The sequence below is a fragment of the Marmota marmota genome, unplaced genomic scaffold, assembly GCF_001458135.2.
Source record: "Marmota marmota marmota unplaced genomic scaffold, marMar, whole genome shotgun sequence".
Lineage (NCBI taxonomy): Eukaryota > Metazoa > Chordata > Mammalia > Rodentia > Sciuridae > Marmota > Marmota marmota.
This window is the reverse complement of record NW_026000142.1, coordinates 26,878,198-26,905,020: the sequence shown is the minus strand read 5'-3', so window position 1 is coordinate 26,905,020 and position 26,823 is coordinate 26,878,198. Positions and strand designations below refer to the sequence as shown.

General features: G+C 36.7%; 2 protein-coding genes and 1 non-coding gene across 9 annotated transcripts in view; 1 reads left to right on the top strand and 2 right to left on the bottom strand.

Annotated features, from left to right (window-relative positions):
• Positions 1-3,261, bottom strand: part of Fbxl13 (F-box and leucine rich repeat protein 13) — a 195,833-nt gene extending 192,572 nt beyond the window's left edge. Inside the window, exons 1-3 of one of the 4 annotated variants that reach the window (XR_001503811.2) lie at positions 3,036-3,261; positions 2,085-2,200; positions 1,326-1,841 (exon numbers count right to left, since the gene is read on the bottom strand). Coding sequence is in view for 1 of the 4 variants with exons in the window: in XM_015488382.2 (XP_015343868.1) it covers positions 3,036-3,110 (75 nt within the window). In the remaining 3 variants the exon portion in view is untranslated. Of the gene's footprint in view, positions 1-1,325; positions 1,842-2,084; positions 2,201-3,035 lie in introns of those variants that run through there. The other 3 variants (XR_001503812.2, XR_001503813.2, XM_015488382.2) reach the window with 3 other exon arrangements.
• Positions 3,262-3,361: 100 nt separating this feature from the next.
• On the top strand, positions 3,362-26,489 carry Armc10 (armadillo repeat containing 10). Of its 4 annotated transcripts, none has more exons than XR_007341597.1 (6): positions 3,362-3,762; positions 8,081-8,229; positions 12,063-12,197; positions 15,008-15,184; positions 19,368-19,637; positions 20,673-20,887. XR_007341597.1 is itself a non-coding variant. In XM_015488386.2 (6 exons), exons 1-6 carry the CDS (start codon positions 3,624-3,626, stop codon positions 21,795-21,797), a joined length of 924 nt encoding a protein of 307 aa, XP_015343872.1. In that variant the 5' UTR covers positions 3,365-3,623; the 3' UTR covers positions 21,798-26,489. The 4 variants fall into 4 exon arrangements, 3 of the variants coding, with proteins under 3 accessions (XP_015343873.1, XP_015343872.1, XP_015343871.1); XM_015488386.2 differs by lacking the exon at positions 20,673-20,887 and adding an exon at positions 21,543-26,489 and having other exon boundaries at positions 3,365-3,762; positions 8,084-8,229; positions 19,368-19,439; XM_015488385.2 differs by lacking the exon at positions 20,673-20,887 and adding an exon at positions 21,543-26,489 and having other exon boundaries at positions 3,366-3,762; positions 19,368-19,439.
• On the bottom strand, positions 11,308-11,380 carry Trnaa-ugc. The gene has a single exon. It is a non-coding gene; the product is annotated as a tRNA-Ala (tRNA).
• Positions 26,490-26,823: the final 334 nt, after the last annotated feature.

Below are 26,823 nucleotides of genomic sequence, written 5' to 3'. Positions count from 1 at the left end.
TTTTTTTTATCTTGGCTATTTGGAGTTCTAAATGCCTTTTCTATTTGGATTTGCATTTCATTCCTAAGATTTGGAATTTTTTATGATATTACTCATTGAAAAGGTTGTGCATTCCTTTAGGTTATATTCTGGTGCTTTCTTCTATGCCAATGATTCTTACTTTGGTCTCTTAATATTACCCCAGACTTCTTGAATGTTTGGGCCATGTTCTCTTAACATCTTTTTTTTTTTTAACTGTCAACTTATTTTCAAGATTAAACACTTTGTTCTCAAGGCCTGAGAATCTATCTTCTGTGTGTTCTAATCTATTGGTGATTCTTTCAACTAAATTTTTAATTTTTTTGAGTCTTTCATTTGAAGGACTTGGTTCTTTTCCAGAATGAATTATTCTCCCTCCCTCCCTGTCTCTTTTTGAGATCTTTTGACTTCTGTATTTTCTCTGTAAGTTCATTACTTACATCTTCTTTTAGCTCACTGAGCATTTTAACTATGAAATTTCTGAATTTTTTCTCCAATATTTCCTCCACTGGGGTTTCAATGGAATCAATTGTTGCAGTGTTGTAGGCTGTTTGGAGTGGTTCATTCCCTTGCTTTTTCATATTGCTTATATGTCTACCCATCTTCTGGGATGAATATCCTTTTTATTTTTATGCAAATAACTATTTAGTGAGCTTCCTTCTCTTAAGTGCCCTGACTGGGCAAATATTCAGGCAGCGGTACTTTCACTCGATGTGTATCTTCTGCTGTTCCTAGTATCAGCATCACTTTGAGAGAAGATACTAAACCCTATTAACTGCAATCACTTGAGAGCAAAGCCATGTACTGATAACCCTTAGAAAAAAATATTCTCCACAGTTCCTCTAATCTGGGTATGTTCTGGAATAGGTTGAGAAATTAGTTATTAAAGGTAGTAAAATTACTACCCTATATAGGGGCTGAAAGGAGGAGGAGAAATTGGTCAAAGGGAAAAAAAGAAAGAGAAAAGAATAATACAAACCAAGATAAAAGGATAAGTCTTAAGTCTTAAGTCTTAAGTCCAACTTAGTCCTGTCTGGGATTGATGTTACCAGCTCTTCCTTTCTCTATAGAAAGGAAAGGGAGACTCTTCTCTGCTGAAAGAGTATACCATGTGAAATGTCTACTTTTGTTTTTACATGATGTCCAATAAAATAAACTACTAGATATATGCAGAGGTTGTAACTGGATGAACAACCAGCTGAAGAAAACAAACATCGAAGCAGACCAGATATTCAAGATATTCAAGGTACCAGGCAATGGTTTTAAAATAAGTCATTAACACATTCATGAAAACAAGATAGACAAAATGAATGAAAAGATTCATAATTTTAATAAGTGAAATATATTAACAAGAATCAAATGGACATTCTAGGAAAATATACTGTCTGAAATTAGATTTCATTACAAATTCATTTCATATATTTAACAGGAGAATGGATACAGAATAAAACAATTAGGAAACTTGAAGACAGTCAATGAAAATGATCCAAAATTGAGCACACAGGAAAAATTAAACATGGGGAAAAAATAGAACAGAAGGAAAAAAAAAGTATGTAGAAGTAAATAACAACAACAACATATTTATGACTGGATTCCCAAAAGAAGAAAAAGAGAATTGGATAAAAGCAATATTTTTAAATGAACAGTTCTAAAATTGATTTAAAATATCAATCAACAGTTTCAGTAAGCCCAGTGAACCATGCAGAATGCCTTGTGGGGTTTTTGTTTATTTTGCCATGTTGTCCAGGTTGGCCTCCAACTTTGGGTTCAAGCAATCCTCAGTGTCCCAAGTAGCTGGAACTACAGGGTGGGCACCACCATACCTAGATAGATATTTTTTTTAAAATCAGACTCTAGTCAAGAAGTTTGCAGATACTATAAGTGGACAATTAGGTTTTACTTAGAATACACAGGTGTTCAGAAGAAGTCAACTATACAGGGAAATCTATGATGAAAGAGTGTTTATGTATTTCAAAACATGCAGATCAATTTTAGAAGAGTGTAAGTGCTGGGAAATTGTGTCAGATAAATAGATGTAAAAAGATAGAAAGTGAAATGAAATTCACCTTTATACTCTTTTAGGGGAAGTGGATAATGAATTTAATATGTCTGTGTAGAGCCCCAGAAGACAATGTTCTCTTCCACCTGCTGGTAATGGAGGAGCAGAAGTGGTGAAGGATTCCTCAGAAAAAAAAAATCAACTTAGGCAATGGGGTACACTTGTACTTAACATTTTAATAAGTACTCCTAAGTTACCTTTCAACAAGGAAGAGGGCTGTAACAAATGGCCCTCCCAACCACACAAGAAAGTCAACTACCCTCAGTTGGGCTCTTCTCTTTCCTTCCTTAGGTATCTCTCTCCCTCATTCTCCACTGTTACTTTGCTCAAATCTCCTCCTGCACTCCTCCCCCAATCCCATCCAAACATACACCTTCTTGACAAGTATTTCACCAGCAATTTGCAGTGAAAATTAAGTCCCCAAATAACTCTTTCCTGTCCCTAAGTGTACAAAACCTTTTATTCACCCCCATACTATCCTCCTACCCATCAGTTTAAATGCGGGGGCAATCCTGATTGTGAGCGTCCTTCCCCACAGGCTCATTCTGAGACAACCCCAGAACCCCCTAGGTGATCACGGCCCACTACCTCCTTCTTAACACAATCTCCTAATTTTCCTCTGCTCTCTGGCATTTTTTTTTTTTTTTCATTCCTTCTCCTGTCCCTCAGGCTCTTATTCAAACCTTAAAAGTTGGGGTTTGGGGTTTCCGCCCTGGGCCCTGGGAGATGTCACCCACTATCTCCACCCCACTCCTTATCTTCAGCCATTACTACCCTTCTGCCTTTGATCAGTACTTTGGGTCCAGACCAATTTACCTAAATTTGACTTCCCCCTCTCCAATTCCGCAGCTCCTTCCCGCCACTCCTCCCAGCCCCTATTGGAGGAAGTCTTTCCTGACTCCTCCCCTTTCCACCTCCCCAAGCAGGACCCGGGTCCGCAGTCCAGTGGCTGCAGTACCTCGCAGATCTGAGGAATGTAGTTTTCCTTGAAGTATTTCCTCAGCCTGGGGCTGGCAGTGCGTAGAGAGGACATGGTCAGAGGCCGGGCAGAGAGGCTACGCTCTGTCTCCCCACAGCGCCCCGCGCCTCCCAGCTGCTCAGGGAACACTGACTCGCTGCGACCATGCGTTGCCCGGCAACCACTGGGCTGGTTGCGGAGTCCCGCGCAGCCCGCGTCCCCGCTAGGGGCGGGGCGGGGGGCAGTGAAAGGCCGGGCGGTGGGGGGGTCGGTGAGAGGGGCGGGTCGATGGGGGCGGGCCTCCTGCCCAGCGGGCTGAACTAGGGAATAAGCCCCAGTAAGTGTCGCCCGGACGCAGCGGTGCAGCTTCTCCAGGAGTCAGCTCCCCGCCCCGCCTGGTGGAAGCTCGGGGGACCAGCGGGGTCGAGTGGGAGGGTTTACGATTTAACAGTGCCGTTTCCGGGAGGCGGAGCTCAGGCACCCATTTTCTTTCTCTTGCCGAGTTGAGATCGACCTGCTGCTGGGCCCCAGTGCTTTGGAGACCCCACGTCGACCCCCTTGAGCAGCCTGTCCGGGCCCGGCCGCAGCATGGGCGGCGCGCGGTACGTGGGCTGGGTTGCGGCAGGCCTGGTCTTGGGCGCCGGCGCTTGCTACTGCATTTACAGACTGACCCGCGGCCAGCAGCGGGGTAGCGGTGGGCGCCGGCTTCGCCCTTCGCGGTCCGCAGGTGAGGTCGCGGGGTGCCCTGCAGATGGTTGGGTACCGGTATAGGGGCCATCCCGGGCCAGGATGGAGGCGAGGACGCCACGGCTTGTGTGATTTCCCTGTCCTTGGAGTAAAAGAAAGGGCCGAGCTAGAGAGAGAGGAGTGGCTAGTGAAATACCAAGAGACGATCCGCCCTGCCACCTGGGCTTCCCAGCTTCCACTTCTTTGTTCAAAATCTGGAGTTGGAAAATTTGCCCAAACTTTTGTACTTGCGATCGGCGACATAGCAGAAGACCAGGTTTCTCAGAAAATCAGGAGAGGTTTCAAAGCAACCTGTGCGTTGCTTTGCCTGTCATTTTAAAGCTGGTTCTGGGCCTTTGGGTTACCAAAGGCATACCCCGATCTAGGGAGGGGTGTTGGGGCCCTGGAGCCCTAGAGGGAAGTTTGCAGCTGCCTGATAGAATCTACACCAAAGGGGCAGTTCTGCCCTCACTTGGCCCAGCACACAACTCTTCTTTCTAGAGTTGCTTGAGGATTAAATGAGGTAAAATATGTAAAGTGCTTACTGTCAAGATGATCCACAGTCTCGCAACTTGGGAATGGGGGTGTGTATTGGTTATTGGAACAATTGTCAACGCGAGGCACACTCCCCCAGCAGACATGATGAGGTTTCTGTCTAAAAGTTGATTAAATCCGTACATTTAGAATTCTAACAGCTTGCTCTTAGTCCAGATCATGGAAACTTTTGGAAAATAATTAAAATCTTCCAACCAAGAAACTCTTCCGCAGATGTAATGAACCAAACAGCTTTATTATTGAGTAAGCATTAAGACATATTGCCTCGAACATCACAGGCAGTCTACTAATGGAATTCCAAAACAGAAGGCCCACCTCTATAACCGGCCATATACAACTCAAGATAAATAATAGCTTGTCCTTAAGAAAGAAAACTTGACAGCACAGTTTTTACATCACAGATTCATTGATAAATAGGGTGGTTATGTGTGTTAACTAGTTGCCTTGATCCAGAAAGGGGGGGGACCTTTGTGATAAGCAGGTAGTTAAAAAATGGAAGCAGGTGCCTAAGCTAAGATCCCCTCACAGAACTGAGGGGATTGGTGTTCATCTTGAATGTTTCCATTTCAAGGTGATGGCTCCCAAATCTTTTAAGAATAACTGTCCTTGGATTGTAAAACTGGCATTTACTTTTTTAAAATTTACATTTCTATCAAAGGGACAAAGGATTTAAAATTACAAATGTGCTCAAGGAAATGTTCTAAGAAAAGTGAGTTGGGTGTCTTTTGTCACAAGGAAAAGTGATTGAAGTGTGTATTTACCCTTAGCCTAATCTGTGGACTCTTGTGTCAAAGGTATTTCTGTGTAAATAATTGGGGAGTTTACCTGGACCCAAATATCTTCTCACTTATCCTGATTCAACCTGGTGAACTCTGACAATGTTTAGTTTTTTGGACAAAAGGGAGTGAATCATTACTTTAGGTCAGACAACTTTAAAAATAAATTGCTCAGAGTCCTTTCTTCCTGAAACTACACCTCTATTTTTTTATTTGTTCTTTTTAGATATACATGACAGCAGAGTGTTTTTTGACATATTATAAATACATGGAGTATAACTTATTCTAATTAGGATCTCATTCTTGTGGTTGTACATAATGTAGAGTTTCACTGGTGTTGTATTCACACATGAACATAGGAAAGTTATGTCTGATTCATTCCACTGTCTTTCCTATTCCTGTCCCCCATTCTCTTCATTCCCCTTTGTCCAATCCACTAAACTTTTATTTTTTTCACCTCTGCCCCCACCCCTTGTTGCATGTTAGCATCTGCATATCAGAGAGAACATTGGACCTTTGGTATTTTGGGATTGGCTTATTTCACTTAGCATGATAGTCACCAGTTCCGTCTGTTTACCAGCAAAAGTCATAAAGTCATTAATCTTTATTCCATTGTGTATGTATACCACATTTTCTTTATTCATTCATCTGATGAGGGGCACCTAGTTTGGCTCCATAGCTTAACTATTGTGAATTGTGCTGCTAAAAACATTGATGTGGCTGCATCACTGCAGTATGTTGATTTTAAGTCCTTTGAGTATATACTGAAGAGTGGTATAACCAGGTCAAATGGTGGTTCCATTCCTAGTTTGTTTGTTTGTTTGTTTGTTTGTTTTTAGCAATCTCCATAATGCTTTCCAGAGTGGTTTTACCCATTTGCATTCCTACCAGCAAGGTATGAGTTTACCTTTTTCCCCCACATCCTCTCCAACAAATACTGTTGCTTATATTCTTGATTATTGCTATTCTGACTGAAATGAGATAAAATTTCAGTTTTAATTTGCATTTCTCTAATTGAACATTTTTCATTTATTGGTTGATCATTTGTATTTCTTCTGTGAAGGTAATTTGCTTTTTGGTGTTAAGTTTTTTGCGTTCTGGATATATCCTGGAGGTTAATGCTGTATCTGAAATGCAGGCAGCAAATATTTTCTCCCATTCCATACCGTCTCTCTTCATGCTCTTGATTGTTTGCTATGAAGAAGCTTTTTAGTTTGATATTGTCCCATTTATTCTTTTTTTAAAAAAATAATTTTAGTTGTAGATGAACATTATACCTTTATTTTATTTATTTATTTTTATGTAGTACTGAAGATCAAACCCAGGGCCTTATATATGCTAGGCCAGCACTCTAACAATAAGCTACAACCCAAAACCCCATTTATTGATTCTTGATTTTACTTATTGAACTTTAGGTGTCTTCTTGAAGAAGTTGCTTCCTAAGCCATCATGATGGAAAGCTGGGTTTACACTTTCTTCTAGGATCTCTAGTCTATGCCTAGGTCCTTGATCCACTTTGAGTTTTTACACCTTTATTTTTTAAAAGGCTTGAGAAATACTCATTTTGTTATCATCACACTTAAAGTTTGAAGGGTGATCTTTTCTTTTTTCTTGAAGTTTAAGCAATTTGTAATTCCTGTACTGTTAAGACTGTTAGCATTGAAAAAATATGGGGGGTCATTCAACAGTCTCATACAAAAACCTGACAGAGATAGCATGAAAAACTGTAAATCTGTCTCAATTATGAATAAAAGTAAAAATCTTAAAGTATTAGCAAATCTATCAGGAATTAAAGAAATAATACATATACCAAGGCCAGATGGACATACAAGGAGAATTCATAGCAAGGAAAATATGTCATTTATTGCATTAGTACATTAGAAACCACATGGTGATCTCATAAATATAATTTGATTTGTGATAATATTTCTGATTTTTAAACTGCAGCCAAGTTAGGAATAAATAGAAGGAAATGTGCTTAAGTTGAAGAGTGTTCATCAGAAACCAAAGGTAGGGTTGGGGATATAGCTCACCAGTAGACAGACCACTTGCCTAGCATACAAAAGGCTCTGGGTTCAATCCCCAGTAAAAAGAAAATGATACAAAAAACCAAAGACAAATATATTTAATGGTGAAACATAAGTAGTATCACTATTAAATTCAAGAACAAGAGAAGTATGACTACTATCATAGCTATTATTCAACATTGTCTTAGAGTTGCAGCCAGCTTGATAAGAATGAAATGCGTGAATATTAGAATAGAGGCAAAATTATGATTGTAGATGACAATTTTTATTTGGAAAAATCCAAAATAATTAACTGNTTTTTTTTTTTTTTTTTTTTTTTTTTTTTGGTGCTGGGGATTAAACCCAGGACCCTGTGCATACAAGGCAAGCACTCTACCAATTGAGCTATATCCCCAACCCAATATCTATAAAACTTTAAAAATTAGGATTACATTTATCAGAAAGCTTGTATGATGATAATTTTACTTCTGTCATTACCACAAGTAGGACTATTCATTACTCTAGCATCCCAGTCATGTTCCTTTAAAACATACAAAAAATGCCACACAGGCAGTGTGCTTGAGTTATTATAAAATTATACTCAAAAAAGTTCTACTTAATGAAAACCTATTCTGTAACTAACCAATGACATGGGGGAAGTGTTACTTTAGGTAGGCGAGCCTGGTTTTTAAAGGAAGAAACAAAATGCTATCAGTATTAGGGGTGTATCTTATTTGCACACAGTGTCTTACTAATAGACATAGACCAAGTGTCCATTTCACATCTATGAGCTTCAGTTTCCCACTTATAAATTGTAAATTTCTTCTTTCTAGAGTTGCTTGAGGATTAAATGAGGTAAAACATGTAAAGTGCTTAAAACTGTGCCTAGTATCAAGAGTGTGTGTTGAATCTGTTTTTAAAATTAAAAAAAAAATTCATGTTGATTTTAGATGAATTTTAACTAAATTTTCTTCTCATGCAGAAGACTTAACCAGTGATTCATGTGATGATGTTCTAAATGCTGAACAACTTCAGAAACTCCTTTACCTGCTTGAATCAACTGAGGATCCTGTAATTATGGAAAGAGCCTTGGTCACTCTGGGCAATAATGCAGCCTTTTCAGCTAACCAAGTAAGTACCCTCATTCAGCAAACAAGCTCCTTCTATTCTTACACACTAGCAATAATTGTGACCCTAGAAAAGTTACTTAATCTCCTAGAGCCTCAATTTTTTATGCCTACAACATAATGTTTGTTTACTTCTAAAAACACAGCCTAGCAGTAATATGATTATTAATATGTTGCTAGATCCCTATGAAGCTGATTACTGGCATTGCATATTATAGTAAGTTTATCCAACATTTATCAGTGTTAGCAGTGCTTCAATAAAACAATAAAAGCATCTAACATTTAAGTACATTCTTTAAATTGTGTAATAGATCTTTGCAGTATGGTTCTGATGCAGATGGTCCCTGGATCACTCTGTTAACTCCTAAATCAATGTAAGTAGCTTTTACAAGTAGAGACTTAACACCAAGACTAAAGAGCTTTATTTGAATACTTCCTGTTCCTCCTCCCTGCTTCCCCATAGAGAACAAGTCAAAACATTTTTATAATTTTTTAAATATCATGCCATTTGTTAACATCATAAATGCAAGGATATTCTGAATTTATACTTTCAGTCCAGTTTTCTCCAGAATGACAGGATTTACTGATTTTTAAGGAGATATACAAAATATTTATACATTATTCTACTATTTCAGTTGCAAGTGACAGAATCCCGGTTATTTTAAGCTCAAAAGGGAAAATATTGGACTTCTAAGAATAGCATTGGCATCAGGCACAATTGAATCTAGCTCAAGGTTGTACTTCACCTTTTGGCTTTGCTTTTGCCAGCTTTTTATGTATTGGTCTTTGGCCCAGAAAGATTTGCTTCAATGAATGGAAAGAAAGCCGTTAGCCTCTTAGGCCTTCATCCTTATGGCTCATGATCCAGAATGTAACATTGTTCTCCCAGGATTAGGTACCTACCCTTTGGATCAGTCTCTGAGGCAAAGGACCATGGACCATGATTAGTGAGGCCTGGCTTACATGCAGGATGTGTGTGCCACACTAGCAACACAATTAGACAGTAAACACAGTTGGCCAACAGTCTCACCAGGGGACTGTGTGGAATAGAGGAGGTACCAGTCTGACCCAGTGGGAAAAGGAGCACTAGTCAATAAAAGAGTAGATGGTGACTAAATTGTTAACTTGCCTGTATTGGAATATTTCGATGCCATAGTTTCCTATCCTTCTGAAACAAGTTGTAGTCAGAGTGGGTCAGTAGCCACTGGTGAACAAGTATTCCCTTGAGCAATGGCAATCATTGCTCCTCACCATCAATTATAGTGCCTAGATGTGCTTTAGCAGTAGTCATGGTGCTTAAGGATCTTTTATGACAGACTTCATGTAGCATGGTAGCCCTATAAGAATATGCTGTTCAGTGACGTAGCCCTATTAGTTTGTGTTAAGCACATTCTATGATGTTTGCACAGTGATGAAATAACCTAATAAGCCATTTCTCAGAACATGTCCCTGTGGTTACCTTGCATAACTACACAGAAAAGGGCGGGGGCACTGTTTCCTAGTAATAGCAAGTCCTTCAAAAAACCTGGAATTGCAGAGGGAAGTTTCTTTTTCTACAATGCTAAGCTCACCTTTAACATAGAGTCCTGGCAATTTGTAAAAAGTAGATGATGGCAGTCTTTTTTTTTTTTTTTTTCTGACAGAATGGCATGTCTGGCATGAGAAGAGTAATTTTCAGCTTATTTTTCTTATGAGAATTAAAGCAACTGATAACTTCTTTCAATCTTGGGACCAATGACACATGGTAACTCAGGGTGGCAATTAATTATGCAAAAAATCGAATGGTTTTTCCTCAGAAAATCTGGGCACCACTTTCCAAACTGTGTGAAACTCTAATTCTGCAAGATATTAATGTATTGCTTTGACTTCCACCACTGAAAAATGACCCTTTTGTGTATAGTTCACAGAACTACACTAGTCATTACTCCCTTCTTAAGAGATTCCCACTGCACATGAACATGTTACTGCCTCACAGTAAAAAAAACGTTTTCCCTTGTTATACCCAGAGTTCCCCAAAGTCACATAATTATTGAACCCCCCCCCCTTTTTAATGAGACATCTGTTAACAACTTGAAGGACTCATGTTCCAAAAAATACACATTACAGACACTGTATTCTAAATCTTAACACTTTTCCAAGTTTGCCTGTAATAAAGAAGTCACATAACTCATTTCAAAGTAAAATAATTTTGTTAACTGCTTCAAAATCATTATAGTAACTGCAAATCTTCATTGTATAACTATAGTACAAATAATCACATATCTTGATAATTTTATTTTCAATTGCTTTTCTTTACCCACAGAATTATGTGTAGACAATGGGGTCATCAATAGACAATAGTTGCTGGGCACAATGGCATGCTCCTGTAATCCCAGAGGCTTGGGAAGCTGAGGTAGGAGGATCATGAGTTCAAAGCCAGCCTCAGCAATTTAGCAAGGCCCTAAGCAACTCAGCAAGACCCTGTCTCAAAATAAAATATTAAAAGGGCTGGGGATGTGGTTCAGTGGTTGAATGCCCCAAAGTTCAATCCTTGGTACCCAAAAAGGAAAAAAAAAAAAAAAAATAGACAATAGTTGTATACTATGTATTGCAAAAAGGTAGAAGAAAGGATTTCAAATATTTTCACCATAAAGAAGTGATAAATATTTAAAGAAATAGTACATTTAACCTGGTTATGATGAACCCAGCCTAATTCCATCTTAAGATTGGGAGCCATCTTGACACAAGGTCATGAAAAGTTCAGTTCTGTTTACTGTAAAATAACAAGATTTCTATTTGGCCTGACCACACTTTGATGTTTTAAACTTGCTTGGAACTCCTGCCTGTGCTTTAAACTTACCCATGCCTGGCTCTCCCTGACTCTCCCTGACCAGATAACAACCCTCCCTGACCAGATAACAACCCTCCCTGAAATCTCAGCTGCTCCTCATTAACTTTGATATTGGTAAGGAACAACCATAGCATGCTTTAGCTCATTTGAAGGAGGCGGGGCATGAGCCTGGAAAGGTAGGCAGAGTTTACTCTGCTATCCAGCAACCTTCAGTGGCTGCTGCTGCTATTTTTTTTTTTTTTTTTTTTGGNTTGGTGGTGCTGGGGATTGAACCCAGGACCTTGTGCATGCAAGGCAAGCACTCTACCAACTGAGCCATATCCCCAGCCCAAACTTTGATATTGGAATATGAGTTTACTTCCCACTTTGAGATGTTAAGCTATATAGATCATTAACCTGCTGTCTGCCCTTGTATTACGCTTATCAGAACCCTGTCAGCTGTAAGCTTCCAAGATACTCACCTTTGTAACTTTTCTTTTAGACCAGAGGCTGTCCTCTGGCCCTGTATTTGGGAGAGGCAGTCACTGATCAGCTCTCTTATGTACACAACATAAGCTTGCTTTAATTTGGTTTAAAATTGGAGTGGGTGGTCTTTTCTTTGCAAGGTGGGTTTAACAATTACACAATATATAAATGTATCAAAACATTACAAAGTATTCCATTAATATGTACAATTTTTGTTTTTATGTAAGAGATTATAATTTTAAAAAAATATTAGTTTTTCTTAGAAAGATTTTTTTTTTTCAGTTTTAGGTGGACACAATATCTTTATTTTATTTTTATGTGGTGCCAAGAATAGAACCCAGTGCCTCACGCACGCTAGGCGCGCATGCTACCACTTAAGCCACATCCCCAGCTCCAGAAAGATTTTTATATGGGAAAGTATTTCTTAAAGGTGACTAACTTTTTTTTTAAGTGATTAACTTTTGTATTTGTAGATCTGCACACAGTTCAGTGAAGGGGATGTATATTGAAGTTATGGTCCTGTTTGTTTCCCCCCCTTCTAGGCTGTTATTCGTGAATTAGGTGGTATTCCAATTGTTGGAGACAAAATCAACAATCCAAACCACAGTATTAAAGAGAAAGCCTTAAATGCACTAAATAACCTGAGTGTGAATGTTGAAAATCAAATCAAAATAAAGGTAAGCTGTCTGAAATAAAAAATATATAAGGTTTTCTACATATAAAAGGGAAAATAATAAAATAGTAAATAATGAAGCTTCATTAGACTATCCTGTATAACTTCATGGCAAGAATTAACTTCAAAGGAATAGAGAATAAAAGCAGAGGAGGGAGGAACCTGAACTAGTCTGAAAGAAGTACAAGAAACTTTTATAATTGGAGTTCAGTTTAATGCAAAGGTGCTAAAAGAACCAAGCTAGAGGGGGTGGGGTTGTAGTTCAGTGGAAACGTACTTGCCTGGCATGTGTGAGGCATAAAAATAAATAAATAAAAAAGAACCAGGCCAGAATTAGAAAACTTCAGAAGGACTAAATAAAAAATTATATGAATTGAATTCAACATTTATTGAACAACTGCTTTGTAGTACAGAGTATAGGCATGAATAGAATACTTGCTCTAAGAAAGTCAAGATGGGGTAAGGCAAATCCATAAATATTTATGATTCAAGGCAGAAGATGATGGATTGCTTTAAGGAAGGATAGGTAAAACATTGTTGAGTACATGGAAAGGAGAGATTGCCATCCAAAAATATCTGTAAGAGGTGGAATCTGACCTGGCTCTTAGAGATGTCTAAGGTGTCTATAGGTGGAGATGAAGAAGGAAAGAATTTTTTTTTTTTTTTAAACAAGGAGAGAATTCTAAAAGAAAAGAATTAGTTGAAGTGGGCAAAGATCCAAAAATTACTGAGCTGCCCCATTGGGTAAGCTTGTTACTAGAATTGAAATGGTAAAAAGATTCATATACAATGAGGATGGAAATATTCAACACATTTTAGTAAGTGCTTTGAAAGACATTGGCATCTTATAAAAATAGGTGACTTATAAACAACTAAAAAAAGGTCACTTTTTTAAAAATATTTTTATTGTATATGGACACAGTACCTTCATTTTGTTTATTTAGTTATTTATGTTGCTCTGGGGAACGAACCCAGTGCCTCACACATGCAAGGTAAGTGCTTTACCACTGAGCCACAATCCCAGCCCCTAAAAAAATGCCACTTTTAAAGGATAGAGTATGTAATAAAATTGTAAGCAGTGAAAGCCAGTTGACTTGTAGATATAATTTAGAGCTTAAATGTTTAGATTAAAAATTCAATCTCTTTATTGTCATTACTGTCTTTGGCAACATGGTTATATTTATTTATTTATTTTCTTTAAAATGGCTAATTGGAATGTTGGTCATTTCTTAGCACTTCAAATTAGAAAATTTTTCTTACTAGTTTTAAATTTTAGTGGAGTTTCGATTTAGTAATGTGAATATCAATTTTCTGTGAAACATAATTTTTCTAAGCTAGAAAGATCATGGCCATACACTGTTTTTCTGAAAACAGAATTTCAGAAAACTTTTCATCATACTGGTTTTGTTCTCCCATGTGTGAAATAGGAGTATTACCAGCATTACATTCATTACTTTTGGCCAGTGGTGGTTAACAACAATATGAAGGGAGATAAATACGTGTGCATGCGCGCGCGCACATGCTCGCGTGTGCATGCACGCTTACATATAGATAGATAGGTAGAAAGATAGATAGATAGATGTATATAAGAAAAATAAGAAAAACCTTTGGCTAAATATAATTTTGCTCTGCTTTTTTTTTTTTTTTTGGGTACCAGGGATTGAACCCAGGGGCACTCAACCACTGAGCCACATCCCTAGCCCTAGTTTGTATTTTATTTAAAGACAGGGTCTCACTGAGTTGTTTAGCACCTCACCATTGCTGAGGCTGGCTTTGAACTCATGATCCTCCTATCTCAGTCTCCCAAGCTTCTGGCATTACAGGCATGTGCCACCATGCCCTGCTCTGCTTACTTTTGGTAGAAATAACTCTAAAGAAAAGTTCTACTTCATGTTGTTCCCCCATTCTTTACTTCTGAAATGGTGAAGTTCTTAAAACCCTTCTGCTAAGTTATTTACCATGATACAAAATGGCTTTGCATATCTTCCTCCCTGAACTTATTGTACCCAGACCAGTTTTAAAAAGTGGATTGAATTGGGAGGCTCCCTTCAAGAAAGGCCACTGGTGTTCAGAGCATGATCTCTGGACTTGGACATTGTCCCCCACCTGCTAGTTGACATTATACAGGGTCCTAAGCTCCTTAAAGACTTTAAAGTCTCTGGATGTAAGTTAACCATTATAACCCCCACCTCATTAAAGTTGACTTCAGGATTATATGAGGTGTATTTTTAAAATGCTCAGTGCAATGCCAGGAATTAACAAAAGCAGCTTTAAAATGTCATCAAAGTTTGAGGGCTGGGTAGAAATGTCATCTTTGGCCAGGTGCCTATAATCCCAGCAGCTAGGGAGACTGAGGCAGGAGGATAGCAAGTTCAAAGCCAGCCTCAGCAAAAGCGAAGTACTAAGAAACTTAGTGAGACCCTGCCTCTAAATAAAATACAAAATAGGGCTGGGGATGTGACTCAGTGGTCGAGTGCCCCTGAGTTCAATTGCCGGTATCCACGTCCCCCCACCCCACCAAAAAAAAAAAAAAAAAGGNTAAGCTTGTTACTAGAATTGAAATGGTAAAAAGATTCATATACAATGAGGATGGAAATATTCAACACATTTTAGTAAGTGCTTTGAAAGACATTGGCATCTTATAAAAATAGGTGACTTATAAACAACTAAAAAAAGGTCATCTTTGTTTGAGGGCTGGGTAGAGATGTTATCTTTTTTGAGGAACCAGTTTCATCCTGAACAGTTGCCTTACTCCACTGTGAGAAAAGTTTGGGAGATTTGAAGATGCTCACTTTTCGCCACTTCTGCCTTCAGATATACATCAAACAAATCTGTGAGGATGTCTTCTCTGGTCCCCTGAACTCTGCTGTGCAGCTTGCTGGACTGAGAGTGTTAACAAACATGACTGTTACCAATGACCACCAGCACATGCTGAAAAGTTACATTACAGACCTGTTCCAGGTGTTACTTACTGGAAATGGAAACACGAAGGTAAAAAAAAAAATGAAGTGGTTATTACTTGAAGGTGAAAGATCTATTGCATTAGCTTATTATTATTATTATTATTATTATTATTATTATTATTATTCTAATTTGTGCATTAAGCTTGTTAAGATTGACATCAAAGCCAGGCACAGTGGCTCATGCCTATAATCCCACCAGCTTATGAGGCTGAGGCAGGAGGATCATGAATTCAAAGCCAGCCTCAGCAAAAGCGAGGTGTTAAGCAACTCAGTGAGACCCTGTCTCTAAACAAAATACAAAACAGCGGTGGGGATGTGGCTCAGTGTCAAGTGCCTCTGAGTTCAATCCCTGGTACCTAAAAAAAAAAAAAAAAAAGAGTGACATTGAAAGCCAGGTGCAGTGGCACCTGCAGAGACTCGGGAGGCTGAAGCAGAAGGATTACAAGTTCAAGTCTAGATTCTGCAATTTAGCCAAGACCCTGTTTCAAATAAGAAAATGTATGTGTGTGTGTGTTTACATGTGCACTCACACACACACACAAACCATATATGTATAAAAGTTTTTTAAAAAAAAGAACTGAGGATATAGCTCATGGTAATGCACCCATGGGTTCAGTCCCCAGTACCAAAAAAAAGATTGACATTGAATTTCCAGGCCATCTATGTTAGGTTGATGTCTCTCAGAAAAGAGAATGTTTAGCCAAGATTTATTAAAAAGCTTTGACTGGGTCTAAGAAAGTACACTATTTTTATTCCCTAATATTGAATTGCAAAATTAACTTGTGAAAATGATTCACTGTTTCACGTTTCTGTAGATCAATATTCATTAGATTTCCTGCGAATCAGTGAAATTACCTTTTACTAAAGTGAAGTAGCTATCTCCCCCCAACCACAAATAGAAAAATTGTGATTAACAAGAATCTGAGTAATAGTGGTAGTTCAATTTTTTACTTACCTCAGGGTTAACAACATTTTTTTTTCATCTGTTTGTAGAAAATTTTTCTAACACCACTTTAAACAGTAGTAAATGAAGTGAATTAGGTAGGAAAAATAATGCAGTGCTTCACTTTGTCCAGTTCTGCAGATGTAGGAGGCAACAGAGGTGGGGCTGAATTAAGTAGGCTCTCTGAGCTGCTCTCTGAAGTTTCTTGAGTAAATCCCCTGTTAGTATGATTCTCATCATTGTCATTTTTCAAGACAAGACTGCATAAAACAGAATGTAGACTAATCAGATATTCTCATAAGTTAGGTTGATGGATCATTGGGGTTTTACTATATTGATCTGTGTTCTCTGGGATAGTTGAGAGAGAAATGCACAGTTTTAGAAGGACCAAATATGAAGCCATACTCCTAATGTCCTGCTGTTGCTGCAGTAATTTCTGAGGTTATCAGGATGTGATTATCAGACAACCTCACTGTGGTCTGTTTTTGAGGTTTTTGTGTGGGCTTTTCCACATTTCCCACAGCCAAACTTATTTAGATCTGGCCCAAGATTTACCTATAGGCATTCAAAATTAAATGTAAAGGCTAGAGATGTAGCTTAATGATACAGAACTTGCACCTCATCCCCACAAAAAAATAAAAAAAAAAAAATATAGACCTAAGAGTTAATCCTCTTTCAGCAATATTGCTACATCCCCAGGCAATTTCCAACATGCATGCTCCTATCAACACTCTGTCCAGTGAAGCAAGATGACTTCCAACCTATGAGGACTCATGAAAACACTCTTCCTTCTTATCCCATGGTGTGGTTACTACAAGAAAAACCTCTTCTCAGTCTGTCTCTAGCTGCTTTACCCAGAATCCCAGGAGAAACTCTGGTTGAGTGCAGAGCCAGGCAGGTCTGTATGTATCTGTCTGAGACATAGTTTGTGTTTTAATGCAATTTATAACTTTCAAAAAGAATCACATCACAATAGTATGTTTTATTTTTCCATTATATTGCCTATAATCTCTGGGACTGAGAATTTATTTCTTTTTTTTATTTTTGTCACCTGGGAACCTTTCCACTAATCTTAAATTGTTTCCCCATAAAAAATCAAATTTTGGAGTCATATGTATCTATTTTAGATATTTTCTTAGTAAATAACCACCAAAGTGGCTTTTTCAGAATCTTTCTTTGCTTAAGCCTTGATCTCACTGTACTTTAATGAGTTTTGGGCACACCATTCATTTATAACAAAATACAAATAGTGGAAGGTTAATTAAAATAAATTCTGTGCTTGCTATATCTGCAATGAGGGGGAAAAAGCTAGCAGCTTAAAATAAATGTCCTATAGTCACCACAAGATGGCACAGATGACAAGAGGGAAAAATAGGACTTTGCCTTTTCAAACCAAAATACAGTATATATATATATATATATTTCCTTAACCTATAGTTTTCCTCTAACTTTATGTTATTTTCTTCCTGTTTAACTAGTTTTCCTCTAACTTTATGTTATTTTCTTCCTGTTTAACTCTCTTCTACATAGGATAGCAACATTACCTTTTAGTACAGAATAATAATTACCTATTGCTCTTAATATTCCCTGGTATACCTGCCCTCATTTACTACTCATGAGCCTTTTTGGATTTGATTGACTTTATCCAGGCTTATGTCATAGGTGCAGGACCATCTGTTTAACACCTCTTGTTCCTGTTTTCCTAATTCATATTTTACTGACATTGGAGCCAGGTGTTTTCCCCCTAACATTTATTCTTGGTATAGACAGTCAGTTAGACAGATTAAATCTCACAGTGACCCCTGCCCCCCGAAGTGCATTAATGAGTCAGAAATCTCCTTTACTTAACCACCTTATAAGGCCATGATTTAATAAGAGTATCTGTTTGGAGAACTTGATCTCTGTGTATCCATTTAGTAGTGACCTACTAAGACAGCAGCTTTTGTTTTTACCTTGTCCCCATGCAGTAATTTTATAAAAATAAAATTTGCTGATAAAAGTAAGGTTAAGCAAAGCCTTATATCCTTATCCTTCTCCTTAACAAATAATTAGTATCATGATCAAAGGAATTGTAAGCATTCAGTATAGGATATGGGCATAAAACACAGAAAGAAAACACTAAAACTTCAGTAATCACTGATCTAAGATCATTTCTGGTCTTAGAAATATGAGGGAACTTCTTTCTTTGTACCTTTTTGTACATAAAACTATTCTAGGACTGAAGGTGTAGCTCAGTTATGGATCACTGCCTTGCATGTGTGGCAGCCCTGGGTTTGATCTCCAGCACAAAAAAAAAAAAAAAAATCTACAACAAACATCTATTGCCTTGGTAATCAAAAAGTTTTATAAAATAAGCATCCATGTTCTTGCCTAGATTTAGTAAAAACACCTTCTTTTGCTTTTTCCTGACTTTAGTACCCTCTTCCTTCTTGTTTTAATTTCAAATCTCTCATAAAAAGTATAAGGGCTGGGGTTGTGGCTCAGCAGTAGAGTGCTCACCTAGCACATGTGAGGCCCTGGGTTTAATCCTCAGCACCACATAAAAATAAATAAAGGTATTGTGTCTAACTAGAACTAAAAAAATAAATATTAAAAAAGTATAGTTTAGTTTTACATATATTTAAAAGGGAAATTGAATTTAAATATTATTATTCTTAATTTTTCAGAATTAAGTGGTAAGAATGCTGGTATTTTAGGTAGTCAGCTATTAATTAACATTTGTTTGCTAGTTATATCACTATCCTATATTGCAAAATATTTTTCACATAAAAATATAATATCAAAGTCAAAACCTAATTTTTTTAAAAAGGCCATATTATTTATTTAATCTTGGTAACCAAACTATTGAAAATTTTTCATTCTTTCAGTAGAAATGAACTAAGCTTTGAGAGATTTGTTCCAAAGATCCCATTTCATTATACATATTTCACATTTATTTCTTATAAAAATCATTTAACATATGTGAAGCCACATTTTAAGAGTGTTATGTGTGTGTGAGTGGGGATTGTAAAGACATTCACAACATTCTTCCTGTCTCAATAGTGTAGTTAGAAAAGTAAAGGTTAAAATAACACTGCTCCCTGCTAACTGCTGACAGTGATGCCAAGTGTTCTGAGTTCAGAGAGAGAGACTTCATGGAGTAGAGAGAATTTGAGCCAGGCCTCGGAGCACAGGCAAGAATTTAAGGGGAACATGGTAAGAGGATAACATGGTAGGGACAGAAAAGTCATGTTTATTGGTCTGAAATAAACTAATATTCTTATTTCAGGTTCAAGTGTTGAAGCTGCTTTTAAATTTGTCTGAAAACCCAGCCATGACAGAGGGACTACTCAGAGCCCAAGTAAATAGATTACATACTTATTTTGTAAATACACTTATAAATTATGAGATTTGGACAAATAAATCTGGAAAGATTTATCACAGAATGTTCACAGAGCTTATCTCTGAAGAACAATATTAAGTTGTTGCTTTATTATTATTCTTTGTATACATGAATTTCCTAATTTTCTGTAACAAGCATATTTATTTTACTTTTAAAAATAATTTTTACCACTGAGAGCTACCACGTGCAGCTCCAAGTAGTCTTAAACATACGATATATGAGAAAAATAAGCTTGTTTTGGTACTTTTTCTTTTTTTTATCCAATAGGTGTTTTTTTCCCCTCTCTCCTCTCTTCTCTTCCCTTCTCTTCTCTTCTCTTCTCTCTCTCTCTCTCTCTCTCTCTCTAAAGGTAATGAGACAGTATCAATGATAAAGAAGAAATTATTGGAATCCTCAATTTGACAAGATATATTCAATCTCATATCTTTAGGGCTCAATTACAGTTAGTTACTAAATTATGTCTGTCATTCTTAAAGAAAATGTACTTTTTAATAAAAATCATTTTAGAGATACTATATATATTATATGTAGGGAAAATGAGGCAATGCTGACAGCTCTATAATTTACAGCTACATTTATGGAGAATATATTTCTTCCTACCACTTTAAATGCTTTTCACTTCCTGGTATGTATAGCTCAGTTAATCACATTTACCTGTTAGAGTCTTGATTGTATAGAACTAATTGTCTACATATGATAATATGGTAATATTGAAATGAACTGATAATATTCAAAAATATATGTTTAGGCTAGGCATGGTAGCACATTCCTATAAACCCAGCAGCTATGGAGGCTGAGGCAGGAAGATTAAAAATTTGAGGCCAGCCTCTGCAACTGAGCAAGACTATAAGCAATTTAATGAGACCCTGTCTCAAAATAAAGCAAAAACAGGGCTGGGAATGTTAGCTTGGTGGTAAAGTGCACCTGAGTTCAATTCCAGTACCAAAAGTAAAACATAAAAAGTATGTTAAACACAATTAGTAATATGTAAATAAATACATATGTGATATGTTGAATATAATATAAAAATATGATGTTGAATGTATAGAAAATCATTATTTTTATTGTTTTTACCTCTAAATGAATAACAGTTAATCTCTGTCTCATGTAGGTTCACACATTATATATTTCCTTGTTTGAGTAAATAAATATCATATCATATAAAGAAAGTATAAAAAAAATAATAATAATAATAATTTTTAAAGGTTCTTCGTAGGAATAATAAATTATAATTTTTCTGTCAGCCCAATTTTGGGTAGGGTACACTATGACATCACATATCTTTTATACTTGGTTTCTTTCTGTGCACATGTGCCTTAGCAATACTGAATCCCCAGAATGTATGTGATAAATGTGGGGCTGAAATCCATGACATACCAGTGAGTACGTGTTATCCTAGAGCTTATGGTGTAGTGGAGACAAAAATATGTAATAAATGAACAAGATAATTTAAAAGCTGTTGAGTGTTCTGAAGGAAGCAGAAGTGGTGCTAAGATAGAATAGAGTTCATTTCCTGCAGAAAAGGAACCATCTGGTTCATTTGCTCATCCCTGTTCTCTAAAATTATGCCAAAATTCTTGATTTTGTTGGTGTGAGCAGTAAATATTTGATGAGTTAATGAGTTCTCATGAAAACTGTATGATGGATCCTAAAAAGAATATGGATGTTTCTTCAAATTACTACATTCTGGGATTCCAAGGAAATCATTCTTTAGCTAAAACACAAAACCTCTTCTCTCTTTTTTCTTTTAAAGAGAGAAGAGAGAGAATTTTTTTTAATATTTATTTTTCAGTTTTCAGTGGACACAACATCTTTATTTTATTTTTATGTGGTGCTGAGGATCAAACCCAGTGCCCTGCGCATGCCAGGCGAGCATGCTACCGCTTGAGCCACATCCCCAGCCCACAAAACCTCTTCTCATTAGTATATAACATAAGGATGCCTAAGATTTTACATGTGTAAGTTATTCAGTCAGGGTTAATTTTCTGTGACAGCATTTTAAAAATGTAAAATATTCAATGCAGTGTTAAAATATGACAATGATACTGCTTCCTCTTCCAGGTGGATTCATCATTCCTTTCCCTTTATGACGGCCATGTAGCTAAGGAGATTCTTCTTCGAGTACTCACACTATTTCAAAATGTAAATAACTGCCTCAGAATGGAAGGTCAGTTAGCTACTCAGCCTCCTTTCTCTAAAGGTTCATTGTTTTTCCTGTTATATGGAGAAGAATGTGCCCAGAAGATGAGAGCTCTAGTTTATCATCATGATGTGGATGTGAAAGAAAAGGCTCTAACAATAATACCAAAATTCTGATTGGTTGATCATATTTTTCCAAAGAGTAATGCAGTCTGGAAGTTAATACACCAAAAATTATTTTCCATTTTCCTTATAGAGGGATCCTTTCAGCTATTGAATGTGAGCAGCAAATATCACTTTTCATCTTTAACACAGTACAGGTGAAACATCTCTAATCTGACACAATGCTCAAAATTTGAGATTCTGGAGCATTTCGGATTTGGGGTTTGGGGATTAAGAATGTTTAACCAGTAAGTCTATTATGCAAATATTCCAAAGTATGAAAAATTCCAAAATCTGAAATACTGTTCTCAAGTATTTCAGATAAGGAATACTCAACCTGTATAACTTGCTATGGTTTTCAGGCTTATTTTGGACCATTTATTGATACCAAGTGAATATAAGAGCTTGAACTAAGACCAGTTATTTCACTATATGCTGAGATATTTTAGTTATTTCCTCTACATAAACAGTAACCTTCTATCTTTTTTTTTTGGGGGGGGGGTATTGGGAATTGAACCCAGAGTGCTTAACCACTTAGTCACATCCCCAGTACCCCACCCCCTGCTTTTCTTTTTGTTTTTATTTTTTGAGATAGAGTTTCTCTAAGTTGCTGGCTAGCCTGGAATTTGTGACCCTCCTGCCACAGCTTCCCAAGCTACTGGGATTACAAGTATGCACCATCACACCTGGCCCCCTCTATTCTGAACTGATTTGCAGTTACTCTTCTGAGACAGCATTGGTTTGTGATTAATTCATTGTTTCTGAACTACCATAGAATGGCCCTGTTTTTTTAATAGCAATGAGATCTTGAGCTCTCAAGTCCACCTGCCAACCCAGCCATACTGCTTTCAAAGGTCTTTTAATTATCAGAATCTGTTCTCATCAGCCAGGCACAGTGACACATGCCTGTAATCCCAGTGGCTTGTGAGGATGAGGCAAGAAGATCACAAATTCAAAGCCAGCCTCAGCAATTTAGCAAAGCCCTAAGCAACTCAGCGAGATCCTGTCTCTAAATAAAACTATTAAAAAGGGCTGGGGATGTGGCTCAGTGGTCAAGTGCCCCTGGGTCTGATTCCTGCCCCCCAAAAAATCTATTCTCATCATTTCTAGATAATGAAAAATGTAAACTTTTAGGGGAAAATGTTTTTTAGTATTCACCCACTCCCCTTCAGTAAGCTAATTGTAAAGATATTACATGTAAAATACTGGGATCAATCAAAATGTCCATCCAGTAGGCAACTGGTTAAATCAATTAGCCAGTCTTTTAAAAAAGAGAAAAATTAAGTGAACCTGAATGTGCTGCTGTAGAAAGACATCCATGAAATATGGTTGCTTTTAAAGTACATGTAAAAGACTATATGTACATTATGATCCCATGAATGGTTTTTAAATGCAAAATATTTATGCTTATAAACTCCTGGAGCGAGGCTGGGATATGGGAATGTCACTTACCTATGTATACCTATTTCTACTGTTTGAAGTTTTTTTTACTTTGATCAGAAATTGTATAGTTGTTTTTTTTTAATAAAAAGTCACAAGTCTGTACATATTTTCTTCCCTTGACAGTACTTTATTAATTTTATCCATGTTTTACTTGTCTGGAATTACAATATAAAGATTTATTAGTTATTATCTATTTAAATAGTATTTTTATCCCATAAGGTATTTATTAACAATTTGATATATCTGAATGCAGCCAGCTTCTGTAATACTCAAGTTCATAGTCCTCATCGTGCTTAGCATTAAGTAAATCAATAGGCAAGCAGAAGCTTTACACTTGTGTACTTAAGACAAAAGCTTGGAGAGTGCTTTAAGTTTCATTTGCAAATATATGGATATAAACCTGTTGCTACAGGAAGTCACAAATCCTTAAACAGAAAAATATGTGTTATCAGGTTTATCCTGATATAAAAATCAACCTTTGAAGAAATATTTTCAGTAGAAAAAGGATGCAATATAAGATGAAAAATGGGAATTCCCAATGGGCTAGAGTAGTAACATAATATGATAGCTAAGAATAATACTTTCATATTGGTGACACAACACAGGTATTATTTCCCCAAAAGGCACATGTCTTTGTAACAGTTTTTCTAAAAATCTGTTTCCCTAATAAATGAAGCTGTGTTCAAAATGTGCACATATTAAAAACCAGGATAGGATTTGTATTTAATGTGCTTTAGACACATCAGATTCTAAATCTCCCTGTCTTCTTTTCCTCTCTTACTAGTCTGAATAAGTAATGACACTTCCTAGAGATCACAGCATTAATTATGAAATATCAACATGCTAAAGAAGAGGAGTAATTTTTAACTGTTTCGGAAGAATTCATAATAAATATATACAAATAGATCTTTTCTATGTAGGTCATCACATCTTTACCTTTTATGTGTTGTGGGAGTGGTTACTCAGGATTAAACCCAGGGATGCTCTACCACTAAGCTACATCCCCACTTTTTTTTATTTTTGAGACATGGTCTCAGTAAGTTGCCCAGGTTGGTCTGGAACCCATAGTCCTACCTCAGCCTCCCAAGTAGCTGGGATGACAGGCATGGACTACCACACCCAACACATCATCACTTTTATTAGGAGGTATGTCTCACCAGTGGACCTACCCTTAGGCAGTAAAGTATATCAAAGTAAGCATCCTCAGGATGCTTGCTAATCAAAGAACATGAAACTTATAAGATAGATTTTAAAGTACAATAATGTATATCAGAAAGTATTATGTATATCAGACTAGACTGAGGATAGAGAATGGATTTGTCTAATTTTTCAAAATTTGTTTTCATTTGCACATAAACCCTTCAAAATGTAGATAAGTGAAAAACTGGAAACCACTCAATAGGGTAGTTGTGACAAGGAACAATGACATTTGATGTACTTAATGAATAAAAATGTCAATGTAAAAAGAACACAAATGGTAATGCACCAATTTAAAAAAAAATGTGGGGGAAAAAAGATGAATGGCAATAAAAATCAAAGCAGGGAAGCCTAGAAAAATAAGGCTGGCTCAATTAAATGGCACTAGAATACAATTTAAAGTGCTTAGAGACTCTGAGTTAAACAGTACATGTGAATACAAAAATAATATTAAGGCCATTCATTCATGGAGAAGAAATATCTAAGATATGTTTGGATTGCTCACAGCAGAGAGGTAAGAGATGAATTTCAGTTCAAGGAAGATGACCACACGAATGCTGACTAGTGTTAGGGCAATATGCCTCAAGCTAACCCACCATAACCCTAACATCTGGATTCACATCTGCTTAGAGTGAAAAAGTTTATGTTGTTTTTTTCTTAAGTTTCTTTTTCTTATGGGGAATTTTTGTGCTTTGTGCCCCCAAATCATACATTCACATACTTTATACATACATATACATTGTGTACACATTTCCCCTTGATTGATTTGAACCTTTTAGATAAAAATATTATAAATTTTGATAGAGATCGCTTATATTTGCTATTACTCTCCAAATCTACAAAATGAGTGGATTGTTTGGTGTCCTAATATGTAAGCATATATATGCAACAGGAACAATATATTATCAAAAAACATTAGCCTATTTTCAGCTTTCAAATGTACCTATCTGTATTAGGCAGTGATATTTTAGGAAATCGTTTTCTCCCTTAGATTTTAAAAGTGCTTTTAAAAATATTTAGGCTGGGGATGTAGCTCGGTGGTTAAGTGCCCCTGGGTTCAATCCCTGGTACCAAAAATAATTTAAAAAAAAAATATTTATCCTACTTATGTTGGCGGTAGGAGAAAATTATCCTCTTGTTACATGTGAGGAAACTGAGGCACAGTGAGCATAGGTGATTTGTTTCAGGTTACACAGAAAATTCATGATGAAATGAGAGGATTAACATTCAGATTAAGTGGCAATTTTTGGCATGCATACATATGTGCAAATTATAGAGCACTGTAAGTTTGTATATTTGGTGTAGAAAACCTATTCTAATTATTTTGTATGGATAAAGTTTATTTCACTATGTCTACAGATAAGGAACACAGAACAGGCCTCAACTAGTACCTAATACAGCTCACTCCTTTAAGAAAGTTCAGAACAATCAAGTGAATACAGTGCCTTATTTAAGACTAAAACTCAGGTCAGCCAACAACCAGAAATCTCTGTTTACCACTGGTATGCCACACTGCCTTAATAAAAGGTACAGTTATGCTTATAAGTCATTTAATATAAAAATATATGACATCTGAATCATGTAAAACAAAAGTACTTATAAAATAAATCTTACTGATACATTAGAGTTAGAACTAAGAGGGGGGGATGTATATAGAGAAAGTAAAATTTAATTCAAAGTGTTATGGCCTATTCACATTTAAGATCTGCATTTATCTCATCTGTAAAATATTTCACTGTAGCTATATTTGTGCTTAGTAGAAGGTCTCACTTTTATATTAAAAATAGAAAATTTCATAAATCATTTCTCATTTCCCTTCCTCTACCCTAGTAAGAGCTTTTAATTTGGAGATTGTAGAGGTGCAGTAAAATATACCCCTCTTTTAAAAATTTAAGTTCATGGTGGTTATGGCTTCACAAGAAATTTAAGATCATGTATATCTTGCCACAATCAATTTTAAAAATCTTTTAAAATGATAACTTAAAAAAAAAATAAAAAAATAAAATGATAACTTGTCCCAAATCCTGTATTTGTATGCTTAATAAAATAAATCACTTTAACATTTGACATATAAGCTAGTCTTGATAGAACAAGAACTGCTATGTTTTTAAGCATGTGGGAATTGATTTTATCACTTATTACCATGTGAATATTAGAAAGATATGAGTGCCTGTGATCCCAGAAGCTCAGGAGGCTGAGGCAGGAGGATCTTGAGTTCAAAGCCAGCCTCAGCAACAGCAAGGCGCTAAGTAACTCAGTGAGACCCTGTCTCTGAATAAAAATACAAAATAGGGTTGAGGATGTGACTCAGTGGTTGAATGCCCCCAAGTTCAATCCCTGGTACGGTGGGGGGGGCGGGGTCCGGGGGGGGCATATGAGGGGGTATGGTATACGAGGGCGT